Here is a 14,959-nt window from a genome sequence, read left to right as displayed (position 1 = left end):
AACTACTGTTAATTATATTTATCGATACGCTGATAATTTGATTTTTGTTTTAAAAATCAATCATCATCATTGATTAGATGTGCAGACCCACAGACCATTTGCCTTGCTCAGTCCTGTGGGATTACTGTGCATTGCTCCAAATCGCCAAATTCAAACCCATCCACAGAAGTTCTTTAAGTAGTGCTAAGGTTAAGAATTTAAACATCACAATCTACATATTAAATGAATGCTAAAGAACACACTTATACTTTCATTCTGACATTTTACTGTGTTACATTATTTGTACATGCTTTGACAAATTCATACTGTACATTAAACATTACATTAAAACATCTTCATTCTTTTTTTTCTCTCTATACTGGCACATAAGCTTTTGCATTGTACTGCTTTTCTTAAAAAACTGTAACCAATGATTAAAAATATGCAACTCAGAAGAAATATTCTATAAAACCTTATAAGCGTAAAGATAATGAGATATAAAAAAGAATGTTGCATTAAAAAGACAAAGAAAAATCTTAAAGCAAATGTAAAAACAAAATCACATATCAGACAATTCATTGCCTACTACATATTTGGCATGATTGTTGTGGAGAACATTTTATATGTGACGTTTCCAAACAACATAACTGGCATTCTCACAAGGAAAAAGAACTGTTTTATGTTTATAACACTCTAGAGTTTGCAGCAGGAAGTGCTTAAAGTCTTACACAACAAAATGTAATATGGCATCCTGAATTAAGACACCATCATATTGTTAAATAGGACTAAACACAAATTCTAACTATTTTATCCAATGCAAATAACAAACCCTTTTATGCATTAAAAAGATTTTAGATTATACATTTAAAATTACCTTAAAGTGAATAAAATTAAAATCGAGTAAAATAAATGTATAAGTTTAATTAGTATGAAAGCAATGCTGTTATATTGGGGTGTCATCAGCAGTTAGAAAAAAATAAATTATTATTTTAGGAGCAGCCTGAACAACTTTTGTATTACTGATCTGCACAATGTTTTCATGGGAGTTGGGCATTGGGCTTATGCACACCATAAGCAAATGGCTTTGCAATATTGTTGGGAAATTAAACTCTTGTTTTACAGTTCAATTAAGAACTCTGGACTGCATTTAATCATCTCTTTTAATCTAAAATACTTAAATTGGCCAAATTAAAGGTTCTTTGAAATGTGTTGAGATTTATAAAACCTTTGTAAAGTTTTCAGTACAACAAAAGAGTATTGTTTTGTATTTATTTTGACCTCCTAGTGAGATAAGTGTAGAAACTGGGGGGAGAAGGCAGAACTGCCTATGTGACAAAACAGGAAGTGTGGTGTGCTGCTAATGTGGGTTAAAAATGCTCCAGGCTTGGAGCAGGAAAATTACTGTTTGCACATTTATTATACTAAATACTGTACAGAGAAATTTGATAAGCTCACAACAATTTCTGCCATAATGCTATTTTACACAGTGACTTTTTTTATAACTTCACCTCCCTCCACCAAAACTTGGTTTCCTTCCCTTTTTTCTTCTCGTCTGATACCTCTCTTCTTCTTCGTCAGGAGGTGAAACATGAGCATGCTGGCCATCACCAAAAAACTGAGAACAAATATCACCAATCCAAACCCCAGCAAGGTAGAGGTCCCATTTTTAAGCTGAGCCAGCTGGTCCCAGAGCCCCACGGCCAAGCAGCTCAATCCAATGAGAGTTCCCCAAAAGCCAAAGGCCAGGATGCAGGACCTACAAGAAAGCTCAACGCCCCCAGTCACCACAGTGATGCCCGCCACCGAGACAACTCCACTTGAAAAGGTAACAGTTTCAGGCTGACATTGGTAGGAGACGGTTGGGGGAATATCTGGTAAAGCTGAAGGATCGAGGGTCTCCATGTTGGCTGCCATGACTGTTATTTTTTATCAGTTTCAAGGCAGATGAGAGGGATCTCACTGGAACCTCTTCTTCTGTCCTGCACCTATTTCACAAAGCAGAGTCATGAAAAAAGCCAATTTCTTATGCACTTTTTATTTTTAATTTCTTTTTACATTTCTTCAAAAATGTTCTCTACATGACTTGACAAGCTGCAAATGGGAACACATTTTTTTTTTTTCAATTTTTTGGACCAGATTGGTGAAATGCCCAATTAAAATCTGTCCTTTTGAACTGTGGATCTCTGCATCTCCTCCTGAGATACAATGGCTGCTTTTTTGATTAACTCTTTTACACTAACTTTTTATTTAGCCTTTATTTTACCCGAAAATTGCTTTGGATAAAATCTGTTTTTCAAAAGAAACCTGCCTCAAAGGTACACTCGTGTACAGTATACATAATAAAATAAATGAAAAAAAGTTAAATCCAGTTTTGCAGGACTGTTTCTTCCAAGCCCATGGATCAAACTGTTATCTTTAAGACATCCGATTCACGGGATATGTTTTTCTTATAACCTAGCCCTGCTTTAAACTTCTTCACTATTTTATGCCTGCGTGTTCCTTGGTCTCCATAATGGTATTTTTTCTCAGATGCTCTTCTCTGAGGCCTTCACAGAAGCGTTATTCCTAATGAGATTAAAGTATACAAAATGCCAAAATGGGGACTTCTAGAGGTAATGGGTTGCACTGGATTTTATTTAAGGGTATCAGACTAAAAAGGTCTGAATTCAAATATATGTCAAAAATTTGAAAACCTTGAGTTATTTTTCTTCCAGTACACAAGTAAAAATTACTTTGTGTTGGTTCATCGCATCAAATTACAATAAATTAAATGACGTTGTTTGGTTATAACAAGATATGAAAGGCCTAAGAGGTGTCAATACTTTTGGAAGACACTGTAAGTACATACTATTGTTTGCTTTCACAGGGGAGAGTTATATATTTTTCTTAAAGCTACAATGTGCATTTTAAGTAGAAGAGAGAATGTTTAAAGTAAAAATAATAATATCAAGTAAATTGTTATTCCTTAGTGGTGCTTTTGTAACATATCTTGAGAAGGTGGACAAAAGTATTTGGCATTCTTCAGAAATTTGGGATCTCAGCTAATATTTACATTTTTGGTAGATATAAAAAAAAGTGCGAGAATAAGAAGAAAACGTCTCAAGCTTTAATTGAGATCTGATGCTATTTAATTAATAAAAATGCAAACACTTAAACGTCCAAATCTTAATTCTGGCATTACATTTTCTTGATATATTAGTTTCAGTTGCATCTGATCTAGAGAACTGTGAGTTAGTTAATCTGGAAACTCACATTTTTTTAGTTTATTATTCCAAAATCCAGATCCAAAGTAAAAAAAAATAATATCTTAAGCAAACAAAGAGGTTTTATAGTTCATAAAAAGCTCATCTCTACTTACCTCAGAGTAGAACTGGGAGTGCAGAAGTCAGTGGAAGCTATGCGGTAAAGTTCCCATATAATTAACACTAAAAATATGTTGAATATATACCCCAGTAATAAAGGAAAGCCTGCGGTTGCTGCTGATGTTCTCTCGCCACTGGGAGATGTAGAAATGGGACGTCCCAAGTCTTCACAAATATTCCCTGCTTGGATTCTTGGACAAAACTGTGGACTAAGTAATCAAGATTGCAGCTATAGTTTGTTTATTCCTCTCCTTCCTTGTTTTGCTAGGAAGCTCTCATCTGTCATTACCTGTCATTATGACCCATTAACAGATATTTATCTAGAAACAACTCCCTTCCTCTTTTTCTTTTTCTTTCAGCTTAAGATATGAGTCTGGTCCAACCAACGCATTGTATTGGTTAAGAAAGAAGTTTTCTTTTCCCAAAGCATTGTCCAGCTCAGCATTCACACTCTGCCTCTTACGCCAATGCTTGTGACGTACAAATATTCCAACAATACATCTAAAACTCCTCTGAAGTGTTAAGGGAGAAGGGGGTTCTGGATAATATTTTCTTTTCAAAATTCCATTTGTTTCCATTATTAGTTCAAGTCAAATTTAAACAGTTTTAAGTTGGATCGAATTTATACGTTTTAATATGATTTACATCTACAGGGAAATAATGAGAAATGTGTCAAAGTTAGGTGGACAAGATCATTATACTAAATGAATACGCTTGGTATAATGATCAAACTTATTCTTTGGTATATGTTTGTTATATCATATATATACATATAGCAAAAGCTGAATACAATATAACAAATAAAGAAATGTAACAATAAGTTTTTTACATCAACATATATAATATATAACATAAGTCATTTTATGTTGTACTTGGCACTGTGGAAGAAATCCATGAATGTAAGGGTTGAGCTGTGGAAACTTACTGATGCTGTCATTTTCTAAAAATTTTTCTTTGCATGAGGAGCGACCACACATGCAAAGCGTTTGAGCAGCTTAAAGGCAGGCACCACAACCAACAGCGTGGAATAGCTGATGTGTTGCACTATATGGGATTTGTGGTGTATGGCTCATGTGAGCTATACAACTTGACTAAAGCTACTATGCTACTTAGGTCTTCCCATTCTTAGGAGTATTAATAAATTCAATGAGTGTTGTCAAACAAGTCCTTTTTATGGTGGAAAAGAGTTACTGCCAGCTGCAGGTAATCATGATCACTATTGAGAAGCTAATTGGCTTTATCCTTGTCAGGATAAAATACATTCTAGAACCACCATTACTGCTTAATAAAAAAAATTAGGTGTGGATTAGAGGAAATTGACAATAAATTCAAACTTGTTCACCCAACTCTTGTTTTAAAAAGTAATTGTAGGAGTGTAACCGGTAAACCTTTTATGGATGCAAACTCAACTAAAAACCAACCTGTTTAGGATTGTATTTGAAACGTAATCAATTACAAATTTACTGATGGAACTTGACTGATTGTCGTGTTTTGATTGTTGATTCTATGTTGCATTGTGTTTCTGTGTTTGATATGATGTAAAGCACTTTGAAATGCCTTGATGCTGAAATGTGCTGTACAAATGAAATTTGATTGATTGATTGATTGATTATGCATTTTGTGCCTAAAAAGAATGGGAAAAGAACAATTCAAAGATGTCTTTAAAAGGCCAAAATAATATGGCATATAAGCTCCTAGCGAGAGTATGGCTGACATTTCATCATTGAAACTGCAGCACAAGTAAAGCTCAACACAGTCCATTAATAGGGTATAATCCTGCCCAGCCAATAAGGTTGTTGCCATGAGCCAAATAGATCTTCTTAGGTGTTCTCAGACTGACGTTCACTCCCTATAAACTTTAACATATGCAATTTATGTTACACACCTTGCAGAATCAGCACATATTCATTTTAATAATAAAAAACACATTGATTTAAAGAATAATTACACCACCTTGCCTGCTGGCGTGAGTCACTTCTCTATCTGTGAAGATGCAAGCTTTATTCTAAATGTTGCATGCATCATCACAGTTGGAAAAAAAAAAAGAAGCATTTTAAAAGTAGCTGCAAATCTTTGCCCGTTTTAGCATTGGCAATTAGTCCATGCCATAGTTCAGGTCACATGTTAGGGATTGTTTTGTGTGAGAGGAGGGGGGTAATTCTTTTGGCTGTAGCACTTACAGGATGATGGTAATTGGCTAATGGTAGAGGACAGAGCAGGAGTAATCCAATAGTTGTTCTCAGCATATTCCTGGAGAAAAACACCCTTCAAGACCAAATGTATGGTTTTCAGGGTAGTTGTACTTTCACATGTTGCTGTACTTTAATATTTTTATCTTGTTTTTTTTTTACATGTAGCATAACACTCCACAGTTTTCATTCAGGATTAGTCTTAAATCAACAATTAAGATCACATGATATGATTACCTGACTCAAACTGATGTAGCGAATGTATCAAAGATGGCAGCCCTCCTGATGGTTAATAAAATCACTAATGTACGTGTGGCGCCTTCTCAATCTGGTTGAAAATACAAGCTAAAAAAAAAGCATTTGCACTCTCTTGAATTGTTGTGTGAAGTTTTTTTCACCAGTGAATGTTAAATGATTTGCTGTGCTGCTACCACAAATGTAATTTTAGACTATAGGAAAATCAGAGATCGCATTCCAGCATCCAGCTCACTTTAGTAAATCCAACTGGAAGACAGACAGCTCAGTCTAAAACAGGCGCCATAGTTGCTCATGTAGGACAGGAAGGACGTCAGTCGCACTGTCGGTAATTTGAGGGGTGTAGGTGGGACTGGAATTAGAAGTGAGGCTGAGAGTCAAACTAACTGGACAGATGGTTGTCTGGATTTAGATGGCAGAGATCGCTGAAATGGCATACAGGATGCTGAGGACCTTAAGGCCAGCTTTGAAATGTTGCCTGAGGGTGATTCACAGTTCGTCCAATTGCATGTCGGCTGTCAGTCTGTTTACAAGCTGTAAACAGTAAACTGTACTTGTAAACTACGGGTTCTAAATTATGGGTTCTAAATTGTAATTTATAACCCTGATAATACAGAGACATGATGCTACAGTGTCAGTAATTACTTTAGAGTCACAAAGCAGGGATCGGAGCATTTTTCAAAAATAGCATGAAGAGAAATTAAATGTTAAATCCTAGGAATTGTGTCCTACAAAAAGATCTGTATCTAATTCAACATCTTTGCAATGTATTAAATGATAAAAATGGATAAATATAGAATTTTCTCTTGTTTAAGGAAAAAACAGTTTTGTTTCCTGCTGGATTCTAATGCTGTTTGGCTCTCTATTATGTTTTATGTTATAATGTACCAAAAAAAAAAAGATTGAGTGTGACTGGCCTGGTCTGCAAATGTGACAAATTAGCACAGCGTTTGAAAAAAACACGATATGTATTATTTTTTTCTTCATACTTCACTACAAGCCCAGTCTTCCATGTACTTTTTATTTTATTATATCAGATTTTCCTGTTCCTCCTGTGGAAATGCATCCCCACAGAATAATGCTGCCACCACTGTGGGATAAGTCACAGTTGAACTTTGAAAATTTTGCCCATTGTACTTCAGGAAATATCTTCAAGCTCAATCAGATAGAATGGAGAGTATATGTGAGTATCAATTTCCAATCTTTGCCACAGATTCTCAATTGGATTTAGATCTGGACTTTGACTGGGCCACTCTAACACATTAACATGCTCTGATTGAAACTATTCTGTTGTAGCTCTGACTGTTTTTTGGGGTAGTTTTCCTGCTGGAGGCTAAAACTCTGGTCTAAAAATGGCTTCAATCCATGTTGGGAATAACTTCCATTCTTCAGTTGAAGAAAGTAATTGCCATAGCATAATTCTGCCACCACCATGTTGCCCCATGGGGATTGTGTGTTCAGGGTGGTGTGTAGTCATTGTAGGTTTTTGTCTATACACAGCATTTTGTATGCAGATCAAAAGGCTTAATTTTGGTTTTATCTGATCAAAGCACCTTCTGCCATGTTTGCTGCTCTCGACATGCAGCAAACTGAAAACTGGACTTCTTATTGCTTTCTTTTACAGAAAGATCGGTAAAATCAGGTGCACTGATTTTACCATCTGATTAAAGCTCTCGTTGCCTGGCTTGTAAATTTTTATGGGCAACTATGTCTTAGTAGGTATCTGTATTAATTTTCCAACGTCTGGGTGCTGGAGATGTTTAGTGCCTCAGGTATTTTTTATTATCTAAATCTCTATCTAAAGCTTCTCTGCAACTTTCCTAAACTTTCCTTGGTCTTCATGGTGCGGATGTTCACTTATGTTCACCAATAAGCCTCTGAGACATTCACAAAACAACTGCATTTACTCTAAGCTAATTAGAGGTGAAATCTGCTAACAAGTTCTGTGCCTTCTGATTTTTTTTAAAATCATTTTAAGAGGCCTCAGATACTACAGATTCCTAATGATTTTTGTCCAAAATTTTAAAACTGTGTATATTTGTTTTAGTTTTAGTTATTTACCCTCTTTGTAAAAGCTTTATTGTACCTGAATGGTAACACAGCTGTGTTTTTACGTTTATCCAGGTAGTTTTTCTGAATCATGATTGAAAAATAAGACTTTAACACACATTAGATTCCTCACAGCAGGAAGGTCACGGGTTCAAATGTTGGTTTAAGCCTTTCTGTGTGATGCCTCTGTTTTGTCACTGTGTCTGTTTGGGTTTCACCAGGTAATCTGGCTTTCTCCCAGAGTTAAAGAAGTGTCTGTGAACTGGAGGTAGGAGTGAGTATTCATGTGATGGAGTTGAGAGCATGCCACCTTTCGGACGACAGCAGTCAAGATCAGAGCAATGCGTAATTTGGAAATTGGATAGATGGATTATTTGTCAGGCCTCGGGACTGTTCTCCTCATCCCCTCGGTCTAATTAGAGACCAGTTGCTTTTCTGTATCTTGATTATGCTGTAAATATTTCTCCATTTGCATTGCCAAAATGCATAAATTAAAAATAATCTGATGGTACAAAGCGCTGTTGACCAGCAATAATGTTCAGGAGTAGTTCTGAGCTCATGCTGTCAATAAAAAATGAAGCAGGTAAACTAGGAGACAGTGGTTGGTGATGTGAGCCTTAATTGTGGGTATTGAGGCACACAGGCTACACTCATTTACTGGTTTTGCTATTCTAGGGCACAAAACCAGAAAACACAGAGATCCTGCTGTAAGATCCACAAATCAACAGCCATTTAGCATTGGTTTTCAGCCTCGAACCCTGTGTCATTAAGTTCCTTCTTATTCTCTAGATCTGTTAATGATATTATGTGCCAGGCAAGTCAAAACATCCAACTTCTTTGCAACAACAAGACGATACCTTGAGCTGTTAGGTAACTTCTTGGGTGCAGTAACACATGGCATTACTTTGACCTCTTGTGGATGTTGTAGATCCTTCTAGATTTCCAGATCTAACAGAGATCATTAGGATAGTGGGTTCATTTTGGTCAAACACTCATCCACTTTAAATCCCCGCATTAACAGAATTAACCTAGTCACCTCCTGGAGGGGTGTTTCCCTTCACCATCCTTATCTCTTATCGTTCGGCAGTCCAGACAAACAGTCAGTTGTTCAGCCATTATCTGCTGCTCACACAAACCCCAGGTAAGAGTTTCTGTGTAGCTTCGATCAACACCATAGTGGTACTTATAAAGTAGATACAATTGTAAATAACCTCTATGTTTGCATTGTAACATATGGCTTATCTAAAATGTCTTGCAGGACTGTGTTTGGCAATTGACATCAAGAAAACTCAAACAAGTGAGAAAAAACATATTTCAAGACAGTTTCTTTGGACAGGAAAGACAAAGCATCTGAAGGACTGAGAGAAGAAGCACAAAGCTGACAGCTGACCAAGACTCTGAAAGCAACTGCCATGGGAAATGCCACCAGCAGCGCAATATCAAAGGAGATCCTGGAGGATCTGAAGCTCACCACCAAATTCACTGAGATGGAAATCTCCCAGTGGTATGAGAACTTTCAGAAGCAGTGTCCCACGGGGCGCATCACGCCGGAGGAGTTTGAGGAGATCTACACCCGGTTCTTCCCTGAAACCGATGCCAAGTGCTACGCACGGCATGTGTTCCGTTCCTTCGACACCAACGACGACGGCACGTTAGACTTCAAGGAGTACATCATTGCCCTGCACATGACCTCCAGCGGGAAGACCACCAGGAAACTTGAGTGGGCCTTCTCTTTGTTCGACGTGGACAAAAATGGGTACATAAACAAGTCGGAGGTGAAGGAAATCTGCCAGGTGAGGTCAGCTTTAGAGAATAGAAGAAACAGAGGTGAAAGGGTCGATGAAGTAGGAAGGCTGGCTTCACTTAGAGATGACCATTGTGTGTGTGAGAAAACATGGCTCCCTGTTTACTTTTCTCTCAAACTGGTTATTAAACAACTCTCAAATTGTGAGTTTTATGTATATTAGCTGGCATTATGTAATCCAACTCTACAGTTTTGCATTAGTCTTGTGATTGTGAGACTTATGAGATTAACATTTTGCATTATGCGCTTGTTAAATGTAAACTTTGAGCAGCATATGGCTTGGGTTTTCTCGTTTTGCTTGTCTTCTGTTTGTTCCATCAAAGCTGTTGTTGCCTACAAATGGAGATAATCAACCCTTGTCATCGCATGTAGGTCTCAGTCTTGATTGTCATTCCAAATAGCCTGTCATTTTGACCTCCTGATAATCTCTCTGATTATTGGTTTAACTGTCAGACAGTAGCAAGGGGGGTGTTTTCCAGCTTTACCTCTGATAGGGAGACTATCAATCATCTTTAGTCTAATCTTTTATTTGACAAGTGTTGGACTCTGCAGCACCAAGCTAAATACCACACATTGTTTTCATAGCAACAGTCTGCATATTCTGTTTTAAGACAAATGATACAGATTTGTAAGAGGTTTAGGAAGATCAGTCGAGAATCCAGCTTGTATTGTAATGGGATTTATATCCTGGCCAACTGGCTTCAGTCCAACAAAAAAATCATGTTTACGGTCACTATGTGAAATAGCTGCATTTTAAAACTTTTGCCAGACTCAAAGAAACCTAAAGAAATTATTAACAAAACTAAGAAGTAGCCTTGTACAACCGATTATTTTCAAATCTGTCTAGAATTAAAAAACAAACAAACACTGGTCTAGGAACAAAAACTACATGCCATTTTACAGAACTTTTTTGTTTAAATTTGTTCTGTAATGAAAATGAAAGATGAAACAAATACCTCATCTGGGCAGAATAAATGACATAAACAGGAGACTTTATTTGATCTTGTTGGCCGCTTTGGCACAGCTCCTTTCAATGTTTATAAATGGCCGCATCCTCACAACCTTGTTATCTAGACGGAGATAACAAGATTATGAATAGATAGCCATGTCTAACTACACTATTTGCACTATGCATGATCAGTGCAGCCAGACTGATGTAAAGTGAAGTAAGAGAAAGAGTTGACTTCACGGTCCTTTGGTTGGCAGATTGAGTCTTGGCACTAATCCATGTTAATCTATGTGTCTTAAATGTTGGGAGATGAGAGCATCCTCTCTAAGTGGGACACACATATAAAGGCCTGAACCTGAAGTACACAGAGTTTTAGTCTTTTTCAGCCCTCTTTACTCTAAGTGACTCATTGCAGATTGACTGCCTTGCAGTCAATCAGTTGAGGACTTGTCATTATTTTGACATAAGCTGCAAACTTTTGTTTTTGTATAGAAATTTTTTTCATTTAAATCTTTCCAGAACATCTGCTGTAGGGGAAATTTGAAACCAAGGCTCAAATTCACAGCACACAAAAACAATGTCGACTCATTTAGTTTTCTAAAGTGATCGCAACTTGACATGCATCCTTCTTAATTCATTTCTGTGGTTTGTGCATGTTCAGTACAGCTGAGAAGGAGTGTGGCAGTACTTTCATCCTGTTTTTCTTTTTCTCCACCCAACCCCCGCCTCTCAGGCCATCTTTAAGCTGATTCCCGAGGACGAGCAGAAGAAGCTACCAGAGGATGAGAACACACCCGAGAAGAGAGCCAACAAGCTGTGGGCTTACTTTGACAAGAAAGACAATGGTGAGAGGCTTCACACGAACACCACATTCTACCCCTGCAATGTACAGCAAGGGCTTCACTGGGGCATTTTTATAAATAAAAATCTCAAAATTTTATTTTTTACCTTCATATAGTATAGTTAGTTTATCTGTCACAGTTTTTGCTCCATATTCAAACACATTTGTAATATTTTATGCATTGGGTTTACTGTGACATTAAATTAAAAACTGTCCATCTAAAAATAATTATGATTTTCTGTTTAAGTCAGCTTCAGTATATTTTAAATAAAACTGTAAGAGTTTAGCGACAAAGAAAATTTTACTTTGATCAACATTTTTCCCCCCCAAAAATCTGAATTTCTGAATTGAGCTACCTAACTGAAGTAATTCCCTTATAGTAATAAAAACAAAATTTGCTTGATGTCTATTTGTGAGGGTTTTGTTGAAAAACAAAAATAATTTAGCACTATGTTGTTCTGTTATAATTATTTTAAAAATGAAAATTTGATTTGCCTTTAAAGTATTATCTACATTCATGTTTCCCCAAAATGTATTAAATTAAAAGCAAAAAACAAACAATAAATAATTAACAATCTCAAAAGAAGTTTGTATCAAAAAATTATTTTTGATGTTTACAAAGCCTGTTTTACTATACTTGCAGATTACAATTTGTATGGTCATTCATAGATTTAAAAATCAATGCTACAAATAAAAATGCTTTTTCTGATTGTTAAAAATAAATTTGATGACTTATTTCAAATTTTAATTAGTTTGTAATATTTGCACATTTTCAACTAATACTTTTATGTTTTTAATTATTTTGGATTTTTTGTATAAAATATTCTAGATTTAATTCCTAAAAAATATTTTTGCTCTATATAAAATAGATTTGATATGGGATTTATTTTTAAACTGAACATTATGCTTATTTTGCCATTTTTGTTTGGATGTAATTAAGACAAATCTGTTTTAAGAATAAGAGCAGATTTATTTCTGCTCTTAAAACTTAGTTGTTTGAGTTGTCGAGTTATATGTATATGAAGTAAAACATGTTAAACTAAAAGTGATTTAAAACACTCTTCTTGTTCAGATTTCTGGACAATTTATTTTGCATAAAAAATAAAGACATTCTATAATTGAAAACATATACAGTTTTAGGAATACTTGGTTTCTTAAACTGATGTAGAACCAAAAAAATCCCTTCAATTTCTTATTTAAAATAAATGAAAATAACCTAATGTCGATCCACTTGGAGAACATCCACACTTAAACCATAAAACCTTAATTTTGTGTGTAAAATCCCTTAGTCATGCAAAACCTTAAGTGACACTATCATTGCATGCAACTGTCTCTGACAAATGCAAGAGATAAGAGCGGATTTATAGAGCCCTTATTCAACCTTTTCTGTGCTTCTCTTTCATTGCTCTGTTCACTGTTTTCTTCCATGTTTTTTTTTCACTCCATCACAGAGCGACTGGCTGAAGGAGAGTTCATCAAGGGAGTGATTGAAAACGAGAATGCAATGCGTCTCATTCAGTACGAACCCTCTAAACAATGAAGTCCTTCCTGCTTTTCCCTCTCTTCCTGTCTTTCACTCCTGAAGCTCCTGTATGTTTTTCTCCTCCTCACATCAGATGCCGTCGTTCACTTCACTCGTCCTTCTGTGTAAATACTCATTTCTGCTCCGGTGTAACTTTAAAGAAAGTTTTGGATTTTTTGTTCTTTTACTGTTTGTGAATAAATGTCATCATAACAGAACCTAGTAGAAGCAAATTATGGAATAGTTCTTACAGTCCCCCAAAAACATCATAACTACATATAAACTAATGCACTTAAAATAGAAGTATGCATCGGTTATATTGTACTACTGTTGAATTTAAAAAATTTTTTTTTTTTAATTCTTTCTGCAGAACAACATGTTAGGAATACAAAACCTAATTGTTAGTAGTTTTTTTTTACAGACTTGAAATATCTTGATTGAGATTTTAGCTCTTAAGTGTTGTACTTTATCCACTGAACAATAAATTAAAGGTTTTCTCATACATCTGTTGTTGGGAAATCAATTTATTTATCTGCTCCACTAATCTTCTTTTTGACCCAGAAACTTACTTTATACCATTATTCTCGTGGCTGACAAAAATGGCGCTTTAGTTTTTTTTTCTTTCTTTCTTTTTTTTTTTAGTTTTCAATTGTATAATCCCCAACAGTAAATCCTGGATAATCTCAAAAGTGTAACCTACAGATATTGAAGGTACATTTAAGCCATTTTATCTGGCTCTGTGAATTAATGCCTATATAATCTTTTGTTAAACTCAGTAAGTATTGCAAGCACATGTACAAAACCTGGATTTATTTGACGTTACGGTGACGCCGGGGCCAGAGTGCAGAGGCAGTCGCTTTTTGAAGAGTGTGCCAGAATTTCTTTCCAACTTTCATTCTGACCCCCAACAACTGGGACCTCTCTGTCCCCTCAACATGTCTCTTCTCTGCTCCGTCCAACTCAGGATTAATGGTTTACACATAATCTTCTGTTCAACATGAGAGCAGACTTTTCCAAAATCTCTGTAATCATTTTATCTCTGTGGATCTGTCTGCTCATCTTCACACAAAAACTGTATTTGGTGGCTCTTTTGGTTGAAGGTTCATCATTTAACATAAGTTTGTCATGAGATAAAGAAGACGCTGAAAAAAGAATCAAGTTTAATGTTCAAATCAGGTTAATTATTAGATATTCTATATACCGTTGAGACAAAAATGTGACATAAATTGCTGACTTGAAGGTATATAGTGAATCGTTGGTGCCAAAATCACCAAAATCTGTAAATATTTGAGTTCCTCTCTAAAATGCTTATTTTAATAGTTCAAACTCCAAATATTCCTAAATATGATTTAAAACGCACAGTCAAAACAATCTTGGCACATTCACAAAAACTAATATTTTCAGTCTTCCATGTTTCCACTCTTAGGAGTTCAGCCAATCAGCGATAAGGATTGACTACTTTGAAAAAACATCATCCAATAGTGTGTCAAGTAGTACTGTGCCCAGGTGTTTTAAAGGAAGGTAAACATTTTAAACATTTCACATGTAGAAAAATACATTTGCTTTGTTATGATCAGGCACAGACACACATAGCATGCAGATTTGCATGCGATGTTTTCCTCAAAGTCTTCACGTCTTGATATGAGTTAACTGAGTGGGCGTCATTTACAGGCTGCGAGACCCACTTAAGTCTTTTTTGAATATAACTTAATAACTTAATAGAATTAAAATGGCATATTTACGGTGGCATCATTTTCCAGTGATTTCTTTTTTCAGTTGCTGCCTCTATTGCAGCACCTTTTCTTTGTTTATTAACCATCTTATGAAGCATATCTGTGTCAAAACCTAAGAACTGAGAGAGATCTCCTGCAATGATAGACATTTTCAAACTCCAAATACACCTGAATCTTGGAAACAAGCAGTCAGTTGCTACTTTCAGTCACACAGCAGACATCATAGGTTGATGCAAAGAGAAAGGTTGGATGTTTCTCTCAGTGCAAGTCATAATG

General features: G+C 35.8%; 1 protein-coding gene and 1 long non-coding RNA gene across 2 annotated transcripts; one reads left to right on the top strand and one right to left on the bottom strand.

Moving 5' to 3' along the window:
• Positions 1 to 245: 245 nt before the first annotated feature.
• LOC122830513 lies at positions 246 to 3,531 on the bottom strand. The gene is made up of 2 exons (XR_006370550.1): positions 3,338 to 3,531; positions 246 to 1,964 (listed from the first exon to the last, which is right to left on the bottom strand). It is a non-coding gene; the product is annotated as an uncharacterized LOC122830513 (long non-coding RNA).
• A 5,380-nt stretch (positions 3,532 to 8,911) lies between these two features.
• Positions 8,912 to 14,871, top strand: rcvrn2 (recoverin 2). Its single transcript, XM_044115862.1, has 4 exons — positions 8,912 to 8,975; positions 9,093 to 9,627; positions 11,321 to 11,432; positions 12,880 to 14,871. The coding sequence occupies exons 2-4, from the start codon at positions 9,247 to 9,249 to the stop codon at positions 12,966 to 12,968; spliced, it is 582 nt and encodes a 193-aa protein (XP_043971797.1). The 5' UTR covers positions 8,912 to 8,975; positions 9,093 to 9,246; the 3' UTR covers positions 12,969 to 14,871.
• Positions 14,872 to 14,959: the final 88 nt, after the last annotated feature.

Source organism: Gambusia affinis, linkage group LG05 (genome assembly GCF_019740435.1).
Source record: "Gambusia affinis linkage group LG05, SWU_Gaff_1.0, whole genome shotgun sequence".
Lineage (NCBI taxonomy): Eukaryota > Metazoa > Chordata > Actinopteri > Cyprinodontiformes > Poeciliidae > Gambusia > Gambusia affinis.
This window is presented reverse-complemented; position numbering and strand designations above follow the sequence as displayed.